Source organism: Lutjanus erythropterus, chromosome 3, assembly GCF_056507025.1.
Source record: "Lutjanus erythropterus isolate fLutEry1 chromosome 3, fLutEry1.hap2, whole genome shotgun sequence".
Classification (NCBI taxonomy): domain Eukaryota; kingdom Metazoa; phylum Chordata; class Actinopteri; order Lutjaniformes; family Lutjanidae; genus Lutjanus; species Lutjanus erythropterus.
In genome coordinates, this window is record NC_139319.1 from 14,188,008 (window position 1) to 14,215,044 (window position 27,037).

Here is a 27,037-nt window from a genome sequence, read left to right on the forward strand (position 1 = left end):
CTGTAAGACATTCTGAAAGTGACTAATTCAGGTGGAAACACAGTGAGTCCTAAGCTATATTTACATACCACTCATTAGAATGCAGTGGCACAGTACGGTTAAATGTACTGGTTTAAAACACAAGACTGACATTATTCTATATCCTTCCTATGGTCAACAAAAACCATGAAAAGACAAAACGCAGCAATTAATCGATTGATCATTTTATTCTTCTGTGCTGTAGAGCTCGATTGTTGTTCAAAAACTATTAAATATACTACAATGATTATGTTTGCATGCACAAAATATGCTCTTATTCAGTAATATTGCTGCTGAACTGTTAACATGGCTAAAAAAGTGAATATGACACTAATATTCTGGTTTACATGCAGGTGTGCAAACTCTGATTAATGTAACAATGTACTGTACTTCTCACAGCGTCACCCTTCAACCTATTGATTGAAGTCTCTCAGAATGTTTAAAAGTAGGCGCGTTTCTTTTCCTGACCAGAAATGTGGGATTTTCTTTTATGCGTGCTTTACTCCAGCCTTGCAAACTGTTGGGTAGTCGGCCAGTTTACAGTGCACAGCTGACCATAAAAAAGAGGCGAAGGTGCCCCTCCTGGAATAAAATGTGTAGAAAATTAAAAACACCAGTGTGTTGGTGTTCACACAACCCGCATCAAATTCAGAATACTGTCATATTCACAGTAATAATGGAAAATTAGCGTGCATGTAAATGTAGTCAGTGACATGTTTATTACCATAAACATGAGCACTGTTTCTTTAGTCCCACAAACATTATCCTGCTGCTGTAAATACTAGGACACCAAATACTAATTGCCAGGTTTTTTTGAGGAAGAGGATTTACTAAAATAGTGCTCAGCTATTTAAGAAACTGTGCTTAAAAAACTAGCTATATTTGTTTATATATTGCTAAACAGAGATTTGTGTTTCATAGAACAAATCACAAAGTTAAATGTTTACAATAACTTCTGCATCATGTTTTTCTGTGATTTTATTTCAAAGTGGAAACATTTTATTCATCGAAAATGCTCGTTTTATGCTTTGACAAATGTTCAGTTGAAACCTTATGTTGCTGTTGATTTCCAGATGTCTGTTTAGTAGATTTTGTTTATTAAAAATGCTTGCAAAGCAGGACAGTACATAAAAAAGCCCAGCAGGAATGATAGAAATATATGTCAAACCACTGTGTTTAACTATATATATTTATGTGTTATAGTTAGAGCTATGTCACGATGAGTCAGTCTATAGGAGCCATCTGTGTTGCAGCTGAAAGGATTGCCAGATGGACTAACACACATTATAGGTTTTGGTCTTTTCATGGAATTTGTTGATGATAAGAAAAATACAGAATAGTGTCAGACATATCCTTTAAAATGTGCAGGGGAGTCTCGTATCCAAGGCAATAAAGCCAGATTGGTTTGCATCCATCTCTGCAAATTGAAACTTTGGAACAGCACCAAAACAGTTCTTAATGTTCTCCACAAGGTGGCACCAGAGCACCATAAACATGGAACAGTGCTGAACAACAACTTACAGATTTGTGGACTCAGAAAGTTGATTTAGGGAGCTATTTCGATTGGGTCATTAATAAACAACAATAAAAAATGGCAGAGAGGGAGGCAAATTACACTGCTGTTGCGTTAGCTTGCATTAGCACTGTTAACATGCTAAATAACCTCAGTGACAATGTGATTAAACACGTACATCTTTCAAAACACAGACATTATTTTCACATCCCAGAAAAGTTTGCGGTCAGTACAAATGGAATGAAATGTGAGTGGAGGAGCAGAATGACGAGTATGAAAACAGTCGAGACAGAGAGGAGAGTTAGTGAAGTCCAGTTCAGTTGGTTATTGAGAGCTGTTACTGCAGCTGGTGGCCGGAGAAGAGGGGCAGGGGGCCTGAGAAAGAAACAGGAAGGAAGGGAAAGGGAGGAAGAGTGAGGGGTGGGGTGGGGAGTTGTTATACATGGAGGAGGGAAGGCGAAGGGAAGGGCGATGGCTGGAAAGGAAGAAGAGAGGCAGCAGGAGGGTGGGTGGGAGGGATGGAGTGTGTACCCGGCTCTCAGCTCCAGGCGTCCCCTGTGGTCCTAGGTCGGGTGTGATGAGGGAGGGGTGAAGAGGAGGAGGGTGGAGGAAGAAGATGGAGAGGAGGAGGAGGAGGTGGAGGAGGAGGAGGGGCCGAGGCCAGGGCCCACACTTACACCTCAAACTGTCAAATGAGATTTAGAACAAAAAATGAGGCTCTTTGCAGCAAAGATCGAATCAAATTTTCTCACGAGACGCTCCCCACCCCCTCCCTTTCCTGCGTTCAGTTCAGACAGACAGACCGAAGAAGAGTGAGCTGATGGGTACTGTGACCTGATGAGATGAGGAGTGGAGGAAGTCGAACTGTACAACAGGAAATGATGCAAGTGAGGCTTGAAATGCACAGGAAGGAAGGATGTGACTCCTACAGGAATGACTTCGTCGGCCCTGTTCGAGCTCTAAAATCCTGTCTGACATGTTTACAGCAGTGTAAGTTGTTTAAAAGTCGTCTTTCATGTCATCTTGGATGATGATTGAGGTCAGATATTCTTGGGCCGGTGATTAAGTGGGCTCAAGATTCATATAAAGTGAATTAGAAAGAGTTCAATCTCTTGTATTTGGGTCAAACATTCACCAGCATGTTGTAAACATTTGGAAAAGGGCCTGACATGTTCAAGCTGCTTCAGACACCTTGTTAGTTACTATTAAACCCATGTCAACACCTCAGTATTAAAGGGGTAGTTCAGATTATTTGAAGTGGGGTTGTATGAAGTACTTATCCATAGCTAGACAGAGTATTACCTACAGTTTGAAAGAGCAGCAGGAGTACAAGTGAAGGAAGCTAAGCTACTGCTGTGGACAGGGTCAGCAACAAAATGTATTTTTGCCTCCTGAATAAAGGTCCACTTTTAAAATGAAAACATCCGTTTAAGTGGATGCTATGTTTTGAATGTTTTCACTGCTTTACCTTGCTGTCAGACAGCCTTTTCTGTTTGGAAATCTCTGTTATATAAACCAAAACAGCAGACCTCTTGCAAACCAGCAACACATGAGTTGCTGGTCTACTGCTGCTACAGTTGGCTAGTTTGTTTGCGTTACTTGTGTTATCGCAGTGTTTCATTAGTAGTTCCACATCCCCTCAGCCCTCGGTATAACCTGACAGCTTATGTCACACGGAGGCCACTTGGAGAGCAGGTGGAAGGGGAGGATCGGCGGATTTTAATGAAACACACTCGTCCCTTTTCACTTTGAGCCCAAACTGCCACAGATCGACCGCCAGTTGTAGCTTAGTGTTATACTTCTTTTTACAAATCATGAGAAATACCTGCAAACTCGTTTCAAAGAAGCAAAAGCATCTTCTGCATTTGCATTATGATTATCATTATATCATGATTAGCATTAACTATTATTGCTGTGGGTTTATATATCTATCTCATGCATGAAATGTTGATTAATATGGATTGTCCCTGGTGAATATTTTTTTTTTGCACCAAATGCATGGCAGCAATGCATTATGGGTGATATGCACCTTGGAGTCACCATCGTTAACTTGCTCCCTCAGCCCTGCGAGGTTCAATCTCACCAAGTTCACTTCAGTTTTTCAGACAAAAGGAAAAACATTTATGACGGTGAGACTGTCTAAAGGTAAAGTAAAGCGGAGAAAATATTCTAAATATAGCAGGGTTTTTTTTTGCAGTAGTTAAAGTACATGGCTTAGCTTCCAGCACAAGTTCTCCTGCTGCTTCTCCAAACTGGGGGTGCCGACCGCCATCTACTGTAGGTACAGTAACACATTGGCTATGGTTAAGTTCCTCATATAATCCCACTTCAAATAATTCAAAATGTGCCTTTAAGATGTCATTGAAAGTTCACAGTGTCATGAAGGTCATAAGATTACTCTCACAGAAATGTGCAAAAATATTAGAGTGATATTTACTAAATCATGGATTGTTCTTGTGTTGGTTTGTGAATGTTTTTGTGTTCTTACCATGATGACTGACACACCAGCCGTGGTGTTGTTGTGCTTAGGCTCAGTGTTAAAGTGCGTCTTCAGTTTACCTGTGACCTCCGTCTTCATGTTGTTCCCAATGACTGCGTCGTCCTAGATACGTACAAACGTGCAATGAGGTGAGTGGCTTTCCACACGAGAAACTTCATGTACGACTTACAAATGTACAGACATTACGCCACACTTAGAGGTTGTGTGCGCACATATACAATACATAGAAATAGAGACAAACAGTGCAGTGCGATACCGTGACCCAGGGGTGAGAGAGGATGTCTTGTGCTGTGTATCGAGCCTCAGCGTTGACCTGCAGCATCTTTCCAATCAGCTCCTGCAACAAAACACACCACAGTTTAGAACAAGCTAACCTTTATTACAACTCTACATCAGCAGTGTCCATCAATTGTGTTATCGTGACCTTACTTTAACAATAGACACACATATAATGATGTAGGATTGAGACATAAATCAATATTATTGACATTGAGGGGTATTTAAATTTTGGTTTTACACATATTAAAGGGAAAATTCACCACTTTTCATGTGGATGGCCAGTCAGTGTTGATGGTAATTGTCAGTTGAAGCAAAAAATTCTTCAGTATAGCAGCTATACTGACCCAGAGAGCTAAGCCCTCCTGGCTGCTGTGTCTACATGTACCAGAATGCACTGTGCTACAGCTTCTGACATCTACACCCATGTCACAGTGTATCACCATAGTAGCCTATAGTTATTACTTTACTGGCCAAATCATAGTGTTAGGTGATAAAAATACTCATCTAGCGTGCCACTTGGCCACCCAGAGGTTAAGACTAGAAATCCAGGCTGAAATAGCCTGTAGTTTCTTCTTAACACCAGCACTTTGACACCACTGGATGCAGGAAGAACAACAGATTCCACAGCAGAAGAACTTAGCTGTTAAGCTGCTAAATGCTCTGCCGTGTTCACCAGCTAGTCGTTAACTTTGTCTCTCTGCTGTTTGGTGCAGAAAACAACTGCTTGCAGTGGTGAAAGCAGTGAGACTGAACCAGAACAGTTGCAGGCCATAAAACCAAAGCAATGAGCTTAAAGATCCTGAAAAGCTCCACTGAGGTGTAGGAAGCGTACACTATAGTCATATTACATTGGTCAAATAAAAAAATGGATTAATCTTCTTAAATTTTACACCAGCACAGCTTTATGACTGTGTGTAGTTTCATGCTGTGATGTCTGTAACTGTGCTCTTGTCTGCAGTGACAGGGACACTGTAACAGCAGTGGGTTTAATTAGCAGTTTAGTCTTGCACGCTGAGCGTGGGCTGTCACCTTAATACATGACATTAATTTAGAAGGCTGGAGGGGTTTCTGTGTCCTTCAGCAGACAGTTAGTTATTAACAGAGTGTGAGACATGTGGGTTCACATGGCGTGGGCGTGTGTGTGTTTTAACTATAAATCTACTTCAGACTCTACTACCACTGCATTCAGGTAAAGGTTTCTGACATTGCATGGTCAGTGTAAACCTCCAGGAAAATAAATCAGATTAATATAATGTGAACCAAGAATGACAAAAATGAGCATGGATTGGTGTGTGTGTGTGTGTGTGTGTGTGAGAGAGAGTGAGTGAGTGAGTGAGTGAGAGTTTGTGTAACTGGTTCCAACCTTGGCTGAGTCAGTGATGTTGTCCCAATAAGGACTGGGAAAATCCAGTCGCCCCAGAAGGATCTGGTCAAACAGGTCCTCTTGCATGTTGCTCTCACTACACAGAGAGACACACACACACACAGTCAGCAAATGCAAATTAATTATACATTATTAAGCATACCTCTACATTGTGAAAAAAACCTGCAATGTTTGTGTTGCACCACTGCATAATGATAAATAGCCTCACCTATAACCTATCCTTCAATAATGTGCTTATTCTAATAACTGTGAAGTGCTATAGATCAAAGTGGGATCAAATCCCTCCCACACTGTGACTGCAGGATGACAATCCTTAACATAACAACTGATCACAGCAACTATTAGTCTATGTAGCATAAGATAATTGACAGTCAAAAACAAATTGCCAAATAATGTGACTCTTTACTCCACATTGTGTTTATTGTTTAAAGAGACCGTTCACCCCAAAATCAAAAATCTATATTTTTCCTATTACTTGTAGTGCTATTTCTCCACCTAGACTGTTTTTGTTTTGGAGGTAGAGATGTTTGCCTTCTCTCGAATATAATGGAACAAGATCGCACTCAGCTTGTGGCGCTCAAAGCCCCAAAAAATATATTTGAAAAACTCCACAGCAGTGTCTCTTTCCAGGAATCATGACCTGGTTACTCAAGATAATACATTGACCTTGTTGTGAGCCTCAGGTGTAAATATAGACAGTCCATTTTTGGCACTTTGAGCACTGTAAGCCAAGTGTCTTCTCGTTCCATTATATTCGAGAGAAGGCAGACTCTACTCAGCAGCCAATATCTCCAAAGCTCAGCAACTCACACCAAAACAATCTAGATGGATACATAGCACTACAGGCCAAAGGACTATTTTTTTGATTGTCTGGGGTGAACTGTCCCTTTAAAACTTTCATTAAACTTTTCAAAATGATCATTCTGGTTTGGTGCCACGAGTAAATGTTGCCTTGACGTTGTTTGAGTCAGTTTAAACATGAGTTTTACTGGATGATGTGAAGACAAGTACCTTCTAAACGGAGGGAAGCCACACAGGAGGATGTAGGTGATGACACCTGCAGCCCAGATATCCACCTTCAGACCATAACTGTGGAAAGAGAGGAGACACATGGAGGCAGAAAAGGTCATTAAAGGACTAACCGCAGCTAAATGGCTTACAGCTAACCATTCACATCATCCATCATCCCAGTGTTACAAATACAGACAACTGACTGGACAAGAAACAAGAAAACAAATTATAGCTGCTGTGCAGCAGTGAGTCGGGGCTTGGCATTTTGAAGAGGAAGAAAAAAGAGGAAGAGGAAGAATACAAATGAGAAATACATGAGGGTCCGTTAGCAGAACTGCTGGGACCTTTTTCCTGGTAGCCATACTGATGAATTATTAAACACAGGTGTTACCTAATTATATTATGTTCTCATTCCATTTAGTGTAACAGAGCCTTTCCAGTGAGCCAATGTATCACTGGTAACACCTGTGTTTACCCACTATTTCATTTCAAAATGGCTGGCTGCATCACCCAGGGCTGGAACTCCCAACCTTAGACATCGAGGACAAGTCATGACCTTGTTGGGCTACCAGCCAGGTGAGAAACCACAGACAGCTTCATATCATGACTCAAGCAGTCACCAGACTGGTTTAAAAAAAAAAAATCTACATGCAGTTACAAAGTTAAATTTAAATTTATGGAGACCAGTCTGAAGATGCAGTCTAACACATGTTGATGGACTTTGATTAATTCCTGCCAGGTTGAAGCATCTGAATGTTTCTGATCACTGGGCTGACATTTTGGTGAAATTTGCAAAGTGGTAGCATGCATGACGACAACATAGCAAAACCAAGAGGGTCTGGCAGCAGAGGTGCTCAACCCATACTGACATTTTGGAAAGAAAAAAGATTTCAATTTACTATAATGCATGTGCTTTATTTAGTATATGTTTAATATAAATCTGCTTTGACTCCTCATAAAGATCATTACAACACTGTGGTGCTGCAGACCCACATTTGTGCTCCACTATTGTATGTAGAACAGATGTTTCTTTTTCAACCAAATCACAGATCAGTAAAAATATGCATTTTTTCTAGAACAAGCACCTATAAGTAAATGCAGTTATTGTCATGCAGATAAGACTGAATAGTAGGAGGTATAACTTAGTGTTATGAAACAAGCCTGTATTTACATTTTCCCAGGCAAAGTTAAAATGAGTTGTAGGTTAGCCAATCTAAAAAAAAGCACAGCAGGAGATTTTTCTTTAGATACTTTCATTTTTGACCTTATATTTTGTGGTTATGTGGAGGACACACTACTGATTTTGTCTACAGAGGCCTCCATAATCAAGAAAATATGAAAGTTCCAAAAAATCCAGCTTACCCAGACTCTGCAATGATTTCTGGAGCCACATATGTAGGCGTTCCACACACGGTATATAAAGGTCCTTCCACCACTGTGGCCAGGCCAAAGTCCCCGAGTTTCAATGACTTGGTGCCATCTGGATACTCGAACACCTAAAAAGAAATACATGCTCAGGGAACGCCCACTGATTGATTTGTAGGCCAAAATATGTGTATGACTGTAAACAAATACCAGCAGGTTCTCTGGTTTAATGTCTCTGTGGACGATGTTGATGCTATGCAGGTACTTCAGAGCTCCTGCGAGGTTGTACACCATGACGGTGGCGTCTCTCTCGGTGTATTTTGCTGAGGAGGTGATGGCGTCAAATAAATCCCCTCCCTGTGCCAACATCAGCAAAGATGTTAGAAATCAAACCACGTCAAGAAATGAGGATTGTGCCCTTGATTAGCCTCTACTGCACCTTGACAAGCTCCATCACCAGGTAGAGCTCAGAGGACGTGTCCACCTCCTCTATCAACATGATAATGTTGGGGTGTTTCACCTTCCGCAGCACTGCGACCTCATTCTCTATGAGATGCTCCTGGACACAAGCCAAGACAAATAATCCGAGTGAGTATACATGTTACCGTATCCTCCAGTGCACAGGATTTACACACAGAGCCATTATGCTAATAAAAAGACGCTGCATTGTTGATTGAATCTGAATTAGTGTCAAGAGTGTGCGATTCAGTGTGTCATTGTGTGCGTGTGTGAAGATAATTTGAGTTAGGTGATGAATTAAACATTACCAGCCTAATCAAACTGTGTGGGATAAGAGGATCAGAGACACACACAGGAGATCCTGTGGTGTGTGTGTGTGTGTTAATAATGGAGCACGAACATATGACCCTTCCGCACAAGTGCGTGCATGGATCTGAGGCTAATACACACAAAGAGGAGAAGAAGAAACGGGAGAAGCAAAAAGACGGCGAGACCTTTCCACTGCACTTGGCCTTATCGATGATCTTCAGTGCGAACTCTTTTCCTGTGGACCTGAACAGAAACAATGCAATTAGAGGCAACACTAAAAACGGCACAGACGCTGCAGCTCTGTCTGTAATACAAATCAAGTGCTCACAAGAGAGCCGCGGTTACAGTGAGCAGGCACACAGAGTTATTGAACAAGTATGTTAGCTGTACTCGCCAAGTTTACACAATGAGCAGGGGATACAGTGCAGACACAAACTGGCTCAGTAAGAATCTGAGAACATGTTTAAAGAGTAACTCAACACAACGATGAAGAACAGCCGTTTCAGTGCTGTCTCAGGTTTAAAGTTGTTTCACCTCTGACCACATCCAGCATCACTGATGGGTGTGGTTAAGTGAGCTCTGTTGCACCTGTAACCACATCTTACAGTGATGCCGAAATCATCCTTCATGGAGCTGGCAGCAATGTTACTTTTGATTTCAACAGTGCTTGTTGTTTCTGTGTAAAACTATGTGACATCATTACATCAACAAAAATATTACCATTATCAAAATGTGAATTTTTAAAATCATATTACAAATGATACTGATATTATCATGACCGATATGATTTGGCACACACACACTTTCAACTCCCATCTCATGGCTCTTTATTCAAGACTGCAGGATGTTTGAAAGCTCAGAGAGCTTGTTACTGGATCTTAGATCATTTTGGTGACATTCAGAATATTGTTTTTTCTGAGGAAACAAATCAACACAACATGTTTTTTTTTGCCCCCACAGAGAGACACAATGCATTTAGTTAAGAAATACTTAGTGTAAACATAACCGTGTTTGTTTCCAAGATACTCCACAGGGAACCTTTAAGTACTTTCCAGGAAGCTGCATCAGATTATGAGAACACACACACTTCCTCATCATCTTCCCTGTCTGCCGGGGCAGTGTGTTGACTCAGAGATTAAAAGGCTAATGAAGTGAATTCACCGCTGGGTTTAATCCGTGGGATATTTCTGTCTCCACAATGCCTGTCATCAGGACTTAAAAACCCTGATGGAGCAGTTACCACACGTGATGTACGTCTCATTAAGCTGCACGACACGACAACCTGATGTGTGATCGCTGCGGAAAGCTGCCAACTGTGCATTAAACATTTTTAGTCTTATTGACTGTATTTGACCCACCTCTCCACACACTCTTTGACCACAGCGAAGTTTCCGTCTCCGATGACCTTGCCGATCTTGTATTTTTCCGAGATGGTGGAGGCAGGTGGGAGGCGGTTACCGTTCACTGGTGAGGAGAGACAGGGGTTACATCAGGCAATAAACGAGCTGTTTTGTTGCTGTTTAACAAAACTAAGGGAGCTCTGGCAGACTTTCAACCAGTTCTCAAACTGAATTAAGGGACCACATGCTGTGCAACAAAACAACACACAGGCACCAAGACGCACGACGATCTCTACTCTTCCTCTTGTGGCAATTAATGAACAGAGCAGCAGCATTATGTCTACACACACACACACACACAAAAAAAAACACACTCACACAGCCCTAAAATCATTTAGTTAAGTATCTGCTCACACAGCACTGGGATATTTCTCTCTTATCCTCCACATGAGGCCGACTCTTTGCTACTTTTGTTGGGTAAGCAAGTTCTGAAATGTGTCCTGATGGGAAAAGATGAGGACTGACTTTAATGCGATAGTCAATGTCATCTCCACATGCTACAGGGTGAGGGAGTCCATGCAATAGTGCTGTTTTAGCTCAGACCATAACTGACTGACTCGGACTAAAAAGTAGAGGGGAGGACAAGGGAGGACAGGGGAGGACAGGGGAGGACATACCCTCTGGACTGAGCCGATTGGTTTGCTCCTGGTGGTTGTTCAACGAGCCGTTCACATTTGGCGAAGAGATGTGATGTGACGGAGGGATCTGCATGATGCAAATACAAACAAAAATAGAGATGAGCGCCTGGCCTAAAACAAAACCCACAGACAAATCACCATGGCAACCTCAGGCTTTAAAAGTGCCCACAAAACACGCTGTACACGGATGAAACACAGATGGTTTATTATTGGTGGGTTCATTTAGTAGTTAGACTAGTTAATGAACATCATACTTTATGGGAGAGTTTTTAGGTGGGGTTGTGTGAGATACTTAACCATGAGTACCGTCTGGGTACTTTGCTCCTGCATCATGCCCCCACCCCTTTTTGGGTGAAAACAATCAGTCTAATTGACTGTCTGTCAATACAAATTGTGAGCTCTTTGACAATTTAAACACATAAAATAGGAAAACTGTATCACTGTTTAGCTATTAGGAATTCAAATACTCTGGTCAGTCAGGTGAGCAGTTATGCTATGTATTTGCAGTTCAATGATCAACATCATTAGACAGAAAAAAGAAGAAGAAATAGGGGTCTTTTCAGTCTGTCTCCATCAAAGTGGCCAAACCTGGCATACACAGCTATCTAACTGGATCTTCAGACAATGTGTTTCAGACATCTATCATTTTTTATATTGCTAAGACACTTTATTTTGCTGTTTGTGTACTGCTGAACCAAGCTCCATTCTAAAAGCAGGTGTTTTATGGTAGGGCCATATTTTTTCACAGTAAAAACTTTACTTCCACCATCACTAAGACTCTTTTCTGACTCACTTTGCCGCTGTGTTTTAAAAGGTTAGTTTGGATTCACTTAAGCCACATAATAACACAAAAAAACCAACCGATCGAGGCCTTGCAGTTTTTGCTAATGGAGTCTGTTTTACAGAGAGTGATGTTTTGCTAATAACGGTGGTTTCCTGTCTGAAACGGCTGTCTAGTCAAAATATTCTTCACAGAGCAAACACTTAAACTAATATTGATTGATGATGATGGATAAGTACCTCATACAACCTCAAAAAAAAAAAAATCCGAATTATCCCTTTAGGGTGTTTTTTGTGGCTTTGATTGATGGCACTTTGTTGCTTGTTTCAACTGACAAGAAAAGGAGCTTAGTTAATTAAGATACTTTAGATATGTAATGTCTATTCATCTAAATAAAAAGCAGTGAAAAGTTGTCATTTGAAAATGTTCAACATTGTTTTTTATTCTTAAAACTAAAAATAAAATAGAAAAACCAACTGTGGTTACACAGTATAGTGAGATCATCTATAAAGCATGCTGCTCAAACATGTAACACATTTTGTGAACAGTACAGACTGTACATTAACCCTCAATTTTTTTTTAAATAGTTAACCAGGTCTAAATTAAGCCTGCCCTTCAAAATGTACAAGGTGTCTGAGTCACTGGAACAGATTTCCTCCTCCATATCCACTTATCACTGCACATAAAACCATTATGGCACCAAATTAATGACTCAGAGTGCCATTTCTGCAGAGCACAGCTGTAATTTGGCTGTATTTATGAAATGTCGGCCATAAAGGCATGACACCAGCATTAAAAAAAATCTGACTGTACTTTACTGCGCCATCATGTACATTACCTTACAGTAAGGATCTATTATTTAGTCTAAAAGGGCAGGCCTCTGGACCAAAATAGAACTAGGACACCTTCAAGGTCTCTTTCACAGCCAGATACATAAAAAAGCTTTTTCCTCTGATAAATAACTTCTTTTTCTTCCCCTGGCTCTAGTTTACCTGACCACTTTCATACATGTGAAGGTTTTCAGTGAGGGTGAATCAGAGAGAGAATGAGCAGCTATGTCATTAACATCATTCTGCTTCCTCATTTTAGTTTTTCAAAAAATGGTCTTCTACTCAGCCTCTTTTGCCAGTGATTTTTAAAGCTGTCAGTAAATCATAAAATTCTAATATGCTGCCAAATGAATGTGGATGGATAAGTCTTTGACTGGGCTTAGAGAGGAGCAGTGGCACTCTGGAGGAGGTTTGCCAGCTGGCTGGAGCAGTTAGAAACTCTGTAGTTTGTGACTAACACGCAGCTTACACAAGAACCCATCAATAAATCAGATTAGTATCTCGGACTCTACCAGAAATACATCACAGAGCTGCTACATGGGCTGAACACAGACCTGCACGTCACAGTCACTGACTTGATGACTTGACATAGACTTTAAGTATTTCATCATTTTGTGGTAAGTAGGTCAAGTGCAATTTGGCCTTATACCCCACCTTTAAATACCGCCTTAATTTATGCCTCGAGGGTCTCAGAGGTGTCAGACCTGCACTTTACTGAGTGAGTCATTACAGAGAAGTCCAGCGAAGGTTTGACATTTGAAAGAGGACAGATGCTGACTAAAGTCCAACCATAAAACCTCTGAGGTAACCTGTGGAGTTTCTGTCCACAAGCAGCAGTATAGATTAATGCTCTGATGAGTGGGTCCCCATTTTGTTTGGGTTCCTACATCTTTTTCAAAGTCAAATTCAAACAATTTTCAAGAATTTTCAAGGTTAATTTTCAAGCTTTTCCAGCAACTTAAAGCTAGTGAAAATTACATATTTATACATACACTCAAAATGATTATTTCACTCGTTTTTTTTTTTTTTTTTTACATCAAATCAGATGTTTCAAAACGTGTCACCTGTCTGTAAGTAAACTTGGGATCCTATACAACCTGCCTGAGCCAAAATCTGACATTTTATTTCTTTGTTTCATCCATTCTACCCTCTGCTTTCATCCAGTCCATTGTTTGCTCTCTTCACTTCTTGTTTGATATCTGACAGCTGTGCCCTGTTGTCTCTTTTGAACTCCTGCAGATCGTTGAGAATACTCTGCAGGCTAGCTTCAGGTGCATCCTCACCATGTGGGCACAGAAGCTGCTTCGACTGCCTTGCCTCACTTTGGTCTTGTTTTCCATCACATTCATCATTAAACAAAATGCACACTCGGATTTGTAAAGGCAGAGTTTTATGGGGTTATTTCACAAAACCGTTGGTGAGCTTGCTGATCAGGCTGTCAAGTTGCTACATCTGAGAACCCTTATTCTATTTCTTTATCTAAACAGTCAAGTATGCAGTTTGTTAGCTGTTTATTTTGAAGGTGATGCAATCACAGTTTCAAGTAGTTTCAAGCACTTTATCTAAAATCAAAGCACTCATGAAACCTTGAAAACCCTGCACTAAAATCCAAGTGTTTTCAAGTGTTTCCAGCACCTGTACGAACCCTGTTTGCACCTCACACACAGGTGACACAATATACATCCCCAGTAAAAACTTTGCACTATTCCACTGATGGAGACATGGTGGTATTGTGCTAAGAAAAGTACCAAAAAAGGAGAAGACTCCAACAGTAACAGTAAACTCTGTTTGCTCAGAAGAAACTCCACAGGGAACTTTTAACATCATCTATATCTCATCCACACAACTTTTTGACAGGTCAGGCCTTTTGCCAGTTCTTCAGTGAAAAAAAATGAACAAATGGCACCCAGTTTGTTCACATATATATTAGTAGTTCTAACCAATTTCTCAGTCTCTATCCATGTCTGTTAAATATTTCTTTGCTCTGTCACATGTCCCTCACGTGCATGAGACAAGCTGCCAGTGTGAATACATGTATTATAGTATGTTTTACAAAGGGCAACTGCAAGTTGTAGGTATTTGTGTGCACAAAATCTACAGCATGTGACATGTAGACACATACAACTGTGATATATTGTCTTACCTTAAAACTGGTGATGGGTCGGGGGCTGGTGGGAGACGGAGTGGTGGACTTGGTGGATCTTGGAGTTGAGATCTGGCTGCCTGAGACACCATTTACTATATGGAGACAAACAACAAGGAGATGAGTAAGCAGTAGTCATTTACTCTGTCTATGACTCCAAGTTATTCTATAATTCATGTTTGTATTTGTATTTCTAGATAATCCTCAACAATGGACACTACTAGACACTGCTAGCATATGATAAAGGAAGAGTTCACCCCAATATCAAACATATTTTTGCTCTGGCCTGTTGTGCTATTTATTCATCTAGATTGTCTTGGTGTGATTTGCTGAGTTTTGGATATCAGCTGTAGAAATATCTGCTTTCTCTCCAATATAATGGGACTAAATGGACTCAAGATAATCCACAAACCTCATTGTGAGTGGTTTCATGCAGGAATATGTGAAACAAAATATAGATTTTTGATTTTGGGATGAACTGTCCCATTACAAAATGAAAATGTCCTTCACAGGACAGGTGCTTTTATCAAATGCAATGTCATCGGACGCAGAAGAAATATCAGCAAACCAATTTAGTTGAGCTGGAAAGCCACAAAAAAGCACCACGGGCTGAGATAAATGCAAAAAATAGTGTTGAGCACTGATGATAGTCAGTTTGCTGCTGTTTTTATTCATCCTTTTCTTTTTTTTTGCACTGCAAGCACCTTTTGTTTGAACACCCAAGTATTAATTAAATAGAGTATTATATGTAAAGCCCTGGCTCTAACTCACATGTTTAGCAGGTTACAGATTCTCCACAAGAGGGAGCTGCGTGGTGCCATTTACTGGCAAGGAATGAAATTCTGACTGCAACTTCAACACATGCGCCAAATGCTGGCAATTGGTATTATGATTGAACTTTTTTCTGCTTTCTGTGATCTTGATTTTTTAACATTTAACATTTTTACCATCTACATTAATAACCTCCACAACAAGCAGCAACAAACACTAACCGCCACACAAAAACTAACTGCAGCTATAAACAAGCAAAACCTAAAGTTCTCACGCTAATTACTAACAGTGTCACAGCGGTAATATCTACTACTTTCATTGCCTGTGGATGGTTCACATCAGTGGGCCACATCTACAGTCCTAAACCGATGCTGCTGTTAGTTTTCTCAGCAACTGTTGCACAGAGTGAATATGAATATAAATTATGCATGTAACACACTACATGCCTCAGCTGATTTGGCTCAGTTAACATCATAAAAAGGTTTTGTTGCTGGGATAAATATTCCAATATTAAAGGACTTCCTCTGTGCTACTATGCAACTATTTTCCATAATACACTTCAGAGTGTAACACGAGGTGCACAGATACGCAGCAGGGGAGAGAGCTTCTATTGTCTGAGTGATTCATTCTCTCAAGAACAGACTATTTCTGCCTCCCGTTCTCTTAGCTTTCTGGCACAAATACAGAGACATAATGCGTCAAACTTAAACTCAAAGTCTCTTCATCTGCATAAACCCAGCTGAGCTGAGGAAAATCATTTCACACTGCCTACAGGCTGTGTCTCTGCACTCCTGTTTCAAATCTTAAGTGACTGTACAATGCACTTAAGAGTTTTTTTTCTCTCACTTAACGTCCCTCTGGGTATTTATCTTCTTTTTGTAAAGGAGCGTTTGAAGCAGTATTTGAGAAAAACTAAGAGCATACTACAGTATGACATTAGCTTTTAATGTTGTAAAAGTAGTTTAACTTTTGAGCACCTCAGTTGCTGCAGGTGAAGAGGAATGTGATTTAATTGCTCAGCGAGAGCAGGATTTAATTAACACAGCTGAGGAGTGAGTCTAATCAGTTTGTGGCTTTGAATCAGTGGATTCTGCAGCAGCTGGCTTTCAAATTAGATAGATGTGTATGATAAATGGCATCCTTTAGTCTAGTTTGAGTCAGAGCCAGGGAGAGAAAGAAAGAAGGAAGGGAAGAAATAAAGCCAAAAGGAAATGTGAAACATTATATAATAAAGAAACTGAGATCGTTTAAGAGTTTGTGGCTCAGCACCATGTTATTGACAGCCTTTCATCTCCAACCGGGCAAGACAACAAAACTGACACTGTTGAGATATAATGGTGATTTAATACCAGAACACATAATGGATGGCTCATGGATGAAACAGATCCTCACTACTGTTTTGGTAGAAATGTGAAGTCCAGCTTGAGTGTGGCCTCTGAGGAAAGGTCATGTCAATACCTAAATTAAAGGCCTTTGGGACATTTTATATTGTCATAGTCAAAAACACCTGATATCTCTTAGTTGAACTTAGGAAGAGTCAAGCTAGGTGGGAAAAATCTTTCACCTCAGCCTCCTTGTTCTAAGTTATTATGGTGGAAACACTACTGCTTTAGTCGATAGGGGTCTCCAAAATCAACACAATATTTAAGTGTGCTGTAGAAGCTTTTAGTTACCTAATGGTAGCAAAATGCTAGCTAGCAAAAACTAGTTAAGTAATAATTGATGTGGCTTGTCAGTCAGCATTTAGCAAACATTAGCTATCAGATGTTTTGTCCTTTGACGTTTATAGAAATGGACAACGTAAAGCCAAAACATCTCAGAAATCATGTCAATTTTTTTCCCCAAACACAGTTCCTGTCATTCTAGGTAGTTCTTATCACACTTCTGTATGTTGCAATGCTCATTTTTATCATCAGTTTGGTTTTAATTTGTTATTTTATGACATAAAAAACGTGTTTCACACCATGATTGACAGCTGAGATCTGCTAGCAATTGTGTTGGCTGGCTGTGTGAGTGGGAATTAAAAAGCTCCAACCCTCCAACCCGCAGACTCTGACTCCAGATGACAACAGCACAAGATGGCAACGCTCATATCTTGGATATTTTGGCTTCCGTTTGTAAGTGAAGATGTGCTGTCCATGTTCTTTATGTCAGTGATTTTGTTATAGAGCAAAGTATTTGCTAACTAGCGAGCTAACGATTGATGTATATTAGCTACCTAGGATTGTTACTGGAGCACAAAGTAAAAAAGGGTGGGACTTAGGAAGCGTTCATTATAGTCTGAACAATATCATGAACAACTTTTAACAGCTAAAATACTTTGTTTGTAGTTAGCAAGTTAACTTACCAATGTTTAGTATGGAATGTTTCACATTAGCACGGAACTTTTAGCATGTAGGCTAGCTCCCATGCATACTGTGAGCAAAGCTAACACCTAGCATTTATGTGTGACATTTAGCATATTACCATATTAGCATTCAAAGTTAATATTTATCTCAAGTTGCACTTAATTCATCATTAGTTTTAGAGGCTTACTGTAAAGAAGTGCTGTTAGACAGATGGAGGGTTTGACACACTGGTTGGACTATAAAAAAATCAACCAAAATCATTTCATAATCTGAGGACCACATATCTCAGCAAAACATCCTCAATCCAGTTTTCATGATATTTCACTCTGGAACCTTTTGGACAAACACAGTGTTTCAGTGGAAACTCTTAAACTGCAATAGTTTTATCATCAAGAGAAGAAGAGAACCTCAAAGCTGTGAGAAGCTCATTTTACTCAAGTACTTCAACATTATTACCAGAACACATTGATATGACAGGTGTTTAATTAAGCAAACGGTGTGACACCATCAGCAGCCTCACCTGGGGATTTGATTGGAGAGTGGCTGGTGGAGTAGTGGACAGTTTGCCTTGCTGCAGCGTCAGAGGGAAGAAAGGAAGATATGATTAGATATAATCACATCACAAGACACCTGAAAACAGGTTAAACTTCCAAGGCTAATCTAAGACTGCAGGCACTCCAAACCGGTGACCCCTCAAAGACCTCGTCTTTAAATGTGACGTAACGGCTTATAGAACACTAATTACTCAGCATAATGTCACCATCGCTCAATGCACCACACAAATTGCTTAGTCATTCATCACAGCTGTTGACGGTTGAGGATGAGGCTGCTAAATAAAAAGGCTATTACTCAGCTTGTCAACCAGAGACATACTTACAGTGTTACTTTGGAATCAGATAAAAAGGGAACATATTTTCACACATAGTGGATCATCTACTTAGGAGTTGGTATGTTACCTATGCATGAATATCTACTCGTGTAAGTATAGTATGTGTGTACAGTCATGTGCCTTACCTGCACCAGGAGACTTGCTGCGTCGTGACGGACCGGGGCTCTTGCCTGTCCGGTTCGGAGTAGCTGAGCGGCTGTGGGAGGACTTTAGCACTCTGCATTCTGGGGAGACAACACGCTCAGGGTCACAGTCGTATGTATTAACCTTCTTATATCAACAAACCTGCTCTTTCTTCTCAGTCAGAGTTAATGTGGCACAATTATGCCCAACAAGCTGCTGTACGGGGAATATGGCTCTGGAAATGTTATTTATGTGGCATGATTTCATGAGTGCTGGTCACACGTGATTATGGGGACAGAGACACAGCAAAGAACAGAAGCAAACAGTGTTTAGTCAAAACAGATTAAATAGCACATATCAACAAATAAATGGCTTTGTATTGGGTTATATCTTAAGACAACATTTCAATCTTTTATTATTGTATTTGTACTTGTGGTGGGCATACTGCACATTGCATCATGAAATTCAATAGAATAATGACTGAAGGATTTGCAGTTGAATTGTCTTAAAGACTTGCTGTGTCATATTAGATAAATAAATTTTTTACTCAATTTTATTCTACAATAATGTGCAGAACATTAAGTTACTTAATGGAGGCAGCCATGTTGGACTGTGCACTCACAGGCTGACTGCAGCCTGCAGTACACTGATAATCCACCAGAGGTCAGAAGGCACGTGTCAGATTGCACACAATGGGTTTTTCAGGATAGTATTGATCATGTTGATGTTGTAGAGGTCCCAGGAACTCTTGTATAAAGTATGATACAAATGGTGTTCCTGGGTTAACATTTTCACACTGTGACTTTGATTTGATTTTTGAGTTTTTCTCCCAGGATGGCAAAGGCATGACTCACCCTATTCAGTCTCTGTTTGCCTATCTGAACCAAAAGACCCACACCAGTGAAGGCAGCAAGTAGGGTGGGTCATGACTTTGCTATCTTGGGGGGAAAATGGGTTCCTGTACTTAGATATGCTATGTGTTAAGCTCTTCTGACCAAATTTTAAAGATGGTTAAAAGATGGGGTGGGGGCATGTTAAAGTGACATACAGTATAGTCACATTTTAAGTTAGCCAATGTTAGCAAAATGCTAACATTATCCTGTCTGGTTAAGAGCTTCACTAAACCTAAATACCTACATTTTTACACTAGTTGGCAGAAATGAATTACAGCATTTATTATTAAATCGAGATTTTGTACATCAGTGATGCATATTTTACTGTCAGAGCAAAGCAGTTACAGCAGGTTGTGCTTTCCTCTGGAATATAACATCTAGGTTGAAATGATCCCTGCACACTGTTAACAGAAGAAAATAAGTCACGAGGTTCAGGTTTTATGGTGTTTGCTGCATGCCACAGCTGAATCTGTGGCGCTTCTGTGTAGCTGTGTGCAGATGTACTAATGAAGCTTGTGGTAAACTTGTCAGGGATGTGTTAATGAGGGTGTGTGGGCGGTGAGAGGAATAATGTAATGACAAAACCCGCCCACAGAAGCACACCCACTGTGCATTTCTAATGTGTTGCCCATGCTATTTATCACCAGATACACATATCATTGACTGATTATAAGGGGCTCTCAATGTGACACAATTCCATCCATGGTGTACAAAACTCTAACAAACCAAATCTTTTTTCTGGGACAAACCTTGAAGAGAGGATATTTACCTCTGATTAAAAAGTGCTTGAGCCAAGAAAATAAAATATTGTCAGTTTATTTGTTTCTGATTACATTTTCTTTTTGGGTTTTTTTGCATGATCTACAGGGCAGACGATCTTTATTCTTTCCACACTTCAACGGTAGAGTGTATACATGAACTATTTTGCAAAAGGAAGAGCAGCTTCGGCACCTTCAGGAGAGAGTACAGTGTGCCTTTTTTGTTCTTTCAAAGACCTAATTCTTAAAAGTGGAGCACAAGAGTGTAAGTGGGACGAAAGCTCCAAACTATCTCTGAATATTCCACCATCACTCATCCTCAGTAGCACTTAGCACAGTGTGTGTGAGGAGGCTAAGGCTCCCTGTTGTTAGCTCACCTGACAAAACAACGCAAAAAAATTAAACAGGATGTCAATACTTTGGACTGTTACTATAATAGACTCTTTTTCCTCCCCACAGGGTTGTCCAAAGATCTACACAGCTCTGACAGTGAATGGATCTGCAGGTTTAAAGAGGTCACATCCTGCTTATTTGCTCTTGAACCTTTCTACAAGATATTTAATGCATTATATACTTGTATGTACTGCACATACAGTACAGAATATGAACACAAAGGCATCGACAGAAGCACAAAAGAAAGAAAATCCACTTAGATAACAAGTGTGCAGCCTCTTTTCTTTACGTGACAGCAAGAATGTGTGTGTGGCACCAACTCTTTTCTGTAAATGCTGAACTAGCTATTAAATATAATGTATATAAATATAAACGCTCACTTTCCACTACCAAATTTAGAATAAACTGAATTAAATTGGAAAGAGAATGCTATAAGGAAAAAAAAAAGAGCGTTTTACACACACAAATCTCATATCCTGCTGTCAACTTCCTAAAGGAAAAGAGTGCTGCACGCACCAGTGAGAGAAGAATAGTGAGGAAGGATACGGAGGCGAACACACACACATACATACGGAGATGTTTAGTTAGTCTTAGTCAGGCCTACCAGTCATAAAGGCTGTGGAAGCCTTACCGCTGTGATCCAACACAAAGTCGTCCTGGGCATAGCGGTACTTCTCTGGACCGCATGCTATGAACACGTCATCATCCCCGAAGAAGTCCTGCAGGCAGGTAATCTGAACAAAAAAAGGTAAAGAGGAAAATGGAGAATATTCAGAGGGGCATAATACTCATTTGCTTTACTACTACTACTTTACTTTTTTTACGTTTATTTGATCCCTACTACCCCTAGTGTGAAATTGTGTCATGAGTATGAATTCACAAGTTATGGCCAGCAATGTATTTTGTGAGGTCACCGTAACCTTTGATCACCAAAATCTAACCAGTTCAACCTTGAGTCCAAGAGGCTGTAATGCACTTATTACGCTGGTTGCCAACCACTATTAAAATCCAAGAGGAAAAAGAAGTCCAAGTGGACATTTGTGCCAAGTTTGAAGAAATTCACTCCAGGCTCTCACTGGCACAGAGGAGGAATAGAAAAGAATACAATAATTAAAAAAATGCTCTATAACCAGCTGACTGTACTGAGCATGGCACATCTGCGCCACAGTTTTGGTCTGTCTTCAACACAGCTGCATGCATACCAGCAGTGTTTCTGAAGCCTTTCAGAGCGTTTTGCTGGCATGATTATGTTGACTTGTTGATTTGGTCCCCTAGCTTGTTGTGCTTCTACAATGGAGAAGGAGTTAATTTAGTCTTTTAGTAGTTAAGTTAGCCCTTTCTTTATTGTCTGGTTTTATGATTGCGACTCTGCATGGGGGGGGCTTTTACTTTGAAAATTGACTGGATTCTCTATGGTTTTTCTGTGACTGACTTCCTGCCCCCTTGCTCTATTCTGTGCAACTACATGCAGCTTTCATCAGAAATAGACCTGGCGTGTATTTGAAGCAGAGCAGAAGGGCGCTTCTGGGACGAGCCGAGGTTCTGTTTGTGGAATCAGACCCATACCCATATTTTAAGACATGGCATTCCTGCCACAGGTTTTCAAACTACTCTACTGGCTGACAGTTTGTGGCTGTAACAAACAAGACACGTTGCAATGAAATAGCAAAAGTAAGGAGGCAGAAAACTGCGAACATGGACATAAACAATGTAGAATAGTAAATATTTTAAACATCTGCTTTGCATATGTTGTATGAGTAAAGAGATGGATTCGATGCACTTGTTAGGCATGAAAGACAGAGACAAAATAAATATTTTGGTTTGAAGCACTGAAAGTAAATCTAACTTTGTTATACCTGGTCCTGCTAGAGCTAAGTCTAACTACTTCATGGTAGGGTGACAACTAAAATCGATTAATCTGCTGATTATTTTCACAATTAACTGATTAATTGTTTAGTCTATACAATGTCAAAAAGAAAGTGAAAAATACCAAAACTTTCTAGAGCTCAAAGTGAAGTTTGGAAATGGATGGATACAAACAAACAAATTCTGAATTTCATTATTTATTTATTGGTTTGCATATGTATTATGAGTAAGGAAAATGATTCAATGTGCATGTTAGGCCCAGAGAATACATACAAAATGCATATTTGGGTAAGTAAACGTAACTTTATTATACTTGGTCCAATTATATAGACCAGACTACTGGACTAGTAGTCTAGTGGTTCAACCTACAGCAAATAATCATCTTTTATGAACAGATCATATGTTTTTGATGTAAAGTTTTAATCACAATAAGGTAAGTCAAGCCTCATGTAAGTCATTAGTGTTCCTCTCAGTCACAGAGATTTCACATGATTCTGCATTAGGTTACATGACTCTAGTGGCTTTCAGTCACTTTACTGTACACGTTTCAGTGATACATGTGACTGTGGTATTTTTGGTTATGAAATAATTGCTTCACACTGCGCTCATTCAAATAGGCCAATTAAAATCAGTCTGCATGATCCGTGTGGTACAGAGAGGTTGTAACTGTGAGTCTGGACGTGTTTGACTGTAAAGCACGGAGACGAAGGTCAAAACGCGGTGATGTCCAGAATACTGCAGAGTCATGAGAGGAAAGCAGTACAGTTAGCGTCAGTGCCGCAGGGTCATTTGTCTTGCTTTTTCTATTCTGTCTCACACTGTGATCGTCATTTTCTCTGCAGATCCGACCGCTTTTCCTTTTACACCCACGACCCACCCCTGGAGACGGAAACAGGAGTTACTTTTAAACTATAGAGAGGAGTTGTGCCCACACGCACACACATTATCCCTCTGTTGCTGTAGGTGGACAAGTAGGAAGACAAAGGAGGAAAAGATCCGTTCATTATCCTACCCCCCACCACACATAAGTGCACCCACACACTGCCAGGCTTATGTACAGTATGTACATGCACACGTACACACACACGCTAGAAACAAGAGTAGGAGGAGGAGTAGTGGATGGCTGAAGATTGTGGGCAGATGGATCCTCTAGGGGAGATTGGGGGCTGACACAGTGGGGGAAAGTGTGCATAACTGTGTGTGTGTGTGTGTGTGTGTGTAAGATGGGTATTAGAAGAACTGGTGGTCCAGAAAAGCTAAATGGCTTTCAAAGAGCACAAACAGTCTGCACAGTAAAAGGCAGAGATGGAGAGAAAAGGCCACAGAAGTGGAGTAGGAGTGAGACACTCGACAACTAAAATAGCAGAAGTGGTATTATAATTGTATTTAACACACGTAAACATACAGTAGGTCTGAGTTACACATTCATTAATAATAAATAAGACACTTCACATGACACGTCTGCATGTCCTACATTCACACAGCATGAATTAAAAATGAAACAGGATGCAGTATCCATAACGTTCTCATAAATAACCAAAAACAGTATGTCATAGCCTCAATATGCCCTCTTTGTCTAATCTTTGAGGAAACCGGTGGCCTCTTTATATGGCAAACAAATGAAAAGAATGAGTGAAAGCACATGAGAAATCTCCCTGTAATATGTGTCTATACTGAGCTGTGGCACATTATCAAAGGTTGGACATAGCTGGAGTGGATACCGTTCTTTAGATTAGCTCTCACTGTGGAACTCGCCACCACCATACTGTCAGCACTCAGGTGTTAGAATCACCATAGTAACAGCCCACATGGATAGTCCAATGTATGTGTCAAAAATGGACTCTGGTGTAGTGCAAGCTATGATAGCGAGAGACTATTACACATGCAGATATCAGATAATATTTCTCATTGACCTCTGACCTTAATCCACTGCTTCTTCTGGTTTGTACATCATAACTGATAACCCTGTGCTGTAATTTTCCATCGGTCATTTGTTTGAGGACAATGTAAGACGGCAACCGCCTGAGCGAGCAGTGTCCCCTGGCAGGGAAACAACCAACTGTGATGACATCAGCGGTCTGAGGACCTTGGTCGGGTCAAAAGAAGAGTTTGACACTTTGGGAAGTACGCTTATTTGCTTTCTGGCAGACAGTTAGATATGAAGATTGATACTAGATGACACCATTGACATATTTTTCAGTTAAATACGAGGCTACAGCCAGCAGCCAGTTGTCTTAGCTTTGCATGACTGCTAGAAACAGTGGCAAACATTTAACCTGGTTCTGTCCAACTGTTACAAATCCCCTAAAGCTCACCAATTGCCCCTTCCTAAGTCCCGCCCCTTTACCATGGTCATCTTTTGTCTTTCCCTGTTTTCTGTACTTAGATATGCTTTGTGCTAAGCTGGTCTGTGTTGAAAAGAAAAAACACATTGTTAAGATGGTTACATCTGATAGCTAATGTTAGCAAAATCCTAGACAAAATGCTAGATAACTAGTTTGCTGATCTAGCTACATTAGTCATTAGCTAGCTAGTTACATCTAATACATCTAATGTTAGCAAAATGCTGGCTAACTAGCTAGCTAATCTACATCAATCATTATCTGGCTAGTTAGCTTGTGTTTTGCTAATATTAGCCAACTTAAGAAGTGACTATATATGTATATACACGTCAGTTCAAAATTTAATTTTCTTTCTAATATAGATGAGCCTAGCACATAGCACATTTAAATACAAGAAAAAAGAGAGGAAAAAGTTGACCAGGTATCAAGCTTGCTCAGCTGTTACAGGAGCAGAGAGCAAAAATAGGCGGGACTTAAGAAGGGTCACACAAAAACGTGTACTGTAAGTGTAAAAACAACAATCTGCCTTTTTCATTGGGGTCTATGTGCCTAACTATTTCTTCTCCAGGTACAGTAACTTCCTACAGTCTCCACTGGTTGCCTGGCAACTGCTCTGGGATAAGAAACAGTCCAGCACATAACGCCCCGTAACATGTTGAATTGTTGTGTTGATGCTTCAGGTTCTTTTTTTATGGATTAAACAAAGGAGATATAATATGTTGAGCGTTGGAGGTGTTAATAGGCAGATTTTGTTACTAACAGAGCCAGAGTGTCCCCCTGCCCAGCCTTTGTGCTAAGCTAAGCGAACCATCTGGCTGTAACTTCAATTTTTAATAGACAAAATATGAGTGGTACTGATCTACCAATCTATCACTTGAAAGAATATAAATATGTTCTCCAAAATGTCCAACTTTGTGACACTGTTAAATGACAACTTCTACACCTAACAAACCATGGCATACACACATTGCCTAAATTACGTTTATTTTGAATCCATGCTCCAATGACCCTTCACCGAGCTTTCTTGCTGTTGCCCCAGGATTTGCTTGCCCCCGCTCCACCTGAGGCACCAGGCTTATTGTGAAGAAAAGGTAACTCGAGGCTGGAATATTATATATCTTTGTCGAGAAGGCCCCTGGCTGTATTCTCATTTACTTTCACCCCTACTCACACCTCGCTCTCTGCAAGGCTAGCACTGCTGTGGCCTGTGATAAAGTACTTTTCAGCTGGCCTATGACACCCAGGGGAAGGCAGGGAAATGGAGACAAATGGTGCCTGTATGGACACAGGTTTTAAAAGGCAAGAATGAAAAGAGGTCAAGTGGTTGAAAAATTATGTTAAATGACAAGGTCTGTTAGAGTTTTAACTGAGATGCAAGAAAAAATGCTTTCAATAAATGTGTTTTTGTTGTTTGATCATCATTATTAATTTCTTTAGTGAGTAACATTACTGTATGTTGGTTAAAAGAGTAAGTCTTATCAGTACCACTATTTGACAGGGTTAACAAGAGTTAAGGCAAAGTCTATGTACAGGAAAAAACAAAGCAATGCTTCAAACAGTGGTTCTAAACCTTCTCAAGTCACAACCGCACAGAATAATCAGGTTGGTGTTTTGCAACCCCCACAAAAAAATCCATATTACTGAGTCTCAGTCTTGAGCTGACCAGTGTTGAGTTGGAATATTTCTTTCTGAGAAGCCATCGCTCCATATTAGTTGTTCGGCGTGACACCTTGCAAAACTGACTACAGCTGTTTGGTCAAGCACAACACTGTGACACGAAAGCACCACAATGAAACATTTTTTTGTGTGTGTCCAAATGTAACACTTAATACAATACACTTAATAAAATCTATTCTGAGGCAAGTCATATCAGTGGCACAGGGAATTAAATTAAAGCCCATTCTGCAGTCTAAAATACTGCCCTCATTTCTCTTAATGCTTGCTGGACTGAGTGGTTTGTTAAGTTTTATATTTTATGTTACAAATTTTACTTTTTTGCTTTCCTGCACTGGGTCCGGTACCCG

General features: G+C 40.2%; 1 protein-coding gene across 2 annotated transcripts in view; it reads right to left on the minus strand.

Moving 5' to 3' along the window:
- dclk2a (doublecortin-like kinase 2a) overlaps nt 1-27,037 on the minus strand; it is a 60,202-nt gene that overhangs the window by 3,093 nt on the left and 30,072 nt on the right. The window contains exons 3-16 of one of the 2 annotated variants that reach the window (XM_084715128.1): nt 21,437-21,539; nt 18,764-18,862; nt 18,270-18,320; nt 14,631-14,725; nt 10,856-10,943; nt 10,197-10,302; nt 9,024-9,081; nt 8,510-8,629; nt 8,281-8,427; nt 8,068-8,201; nt 6,706-6,783; nt 5,674-5,770; nt 4,288-4,368; nt 4,020-4,133 (exon numbers count right to left, since the gene is read on the minus strand). In XM_084715128.1, the coding sequence (XP_084571254.1) occupies nt 4,020-4,133; nt 4,288-4,368; nt 5,674-5,770; nt 6,706-6,783; nt 8,068-8,201; nt 8,281-8,427; nt 8,510-8,629; nt 9,024-9,081; nt 10,197-10,302; nt 10,856-10,943; nt 14,631-14,725; nt 18,270-18,320; nt 18,764-18,862; nt 21,437-21,539 (1,371 nt within the window). Of the gene's footprint in view, nt 1-4,019; nt 4,134-4,287; nt 4,369-5,673; nt 5,771-6,705; nt 6,784-8,067; nt 8,202-8,280; nt 8,428-8,509; nt 8,630-9,023; nt 9,082-10,196; nt 10,303-10,855; nt 10,944-14,630; nt 14,726-18,269; nt 18,321-18,763; nt 18,863-21,409; nt 21,540-27,037 lie in introns of both variants that reach the window. The other variant, XM_084715127.1, reaches the window with a different exon arrangement.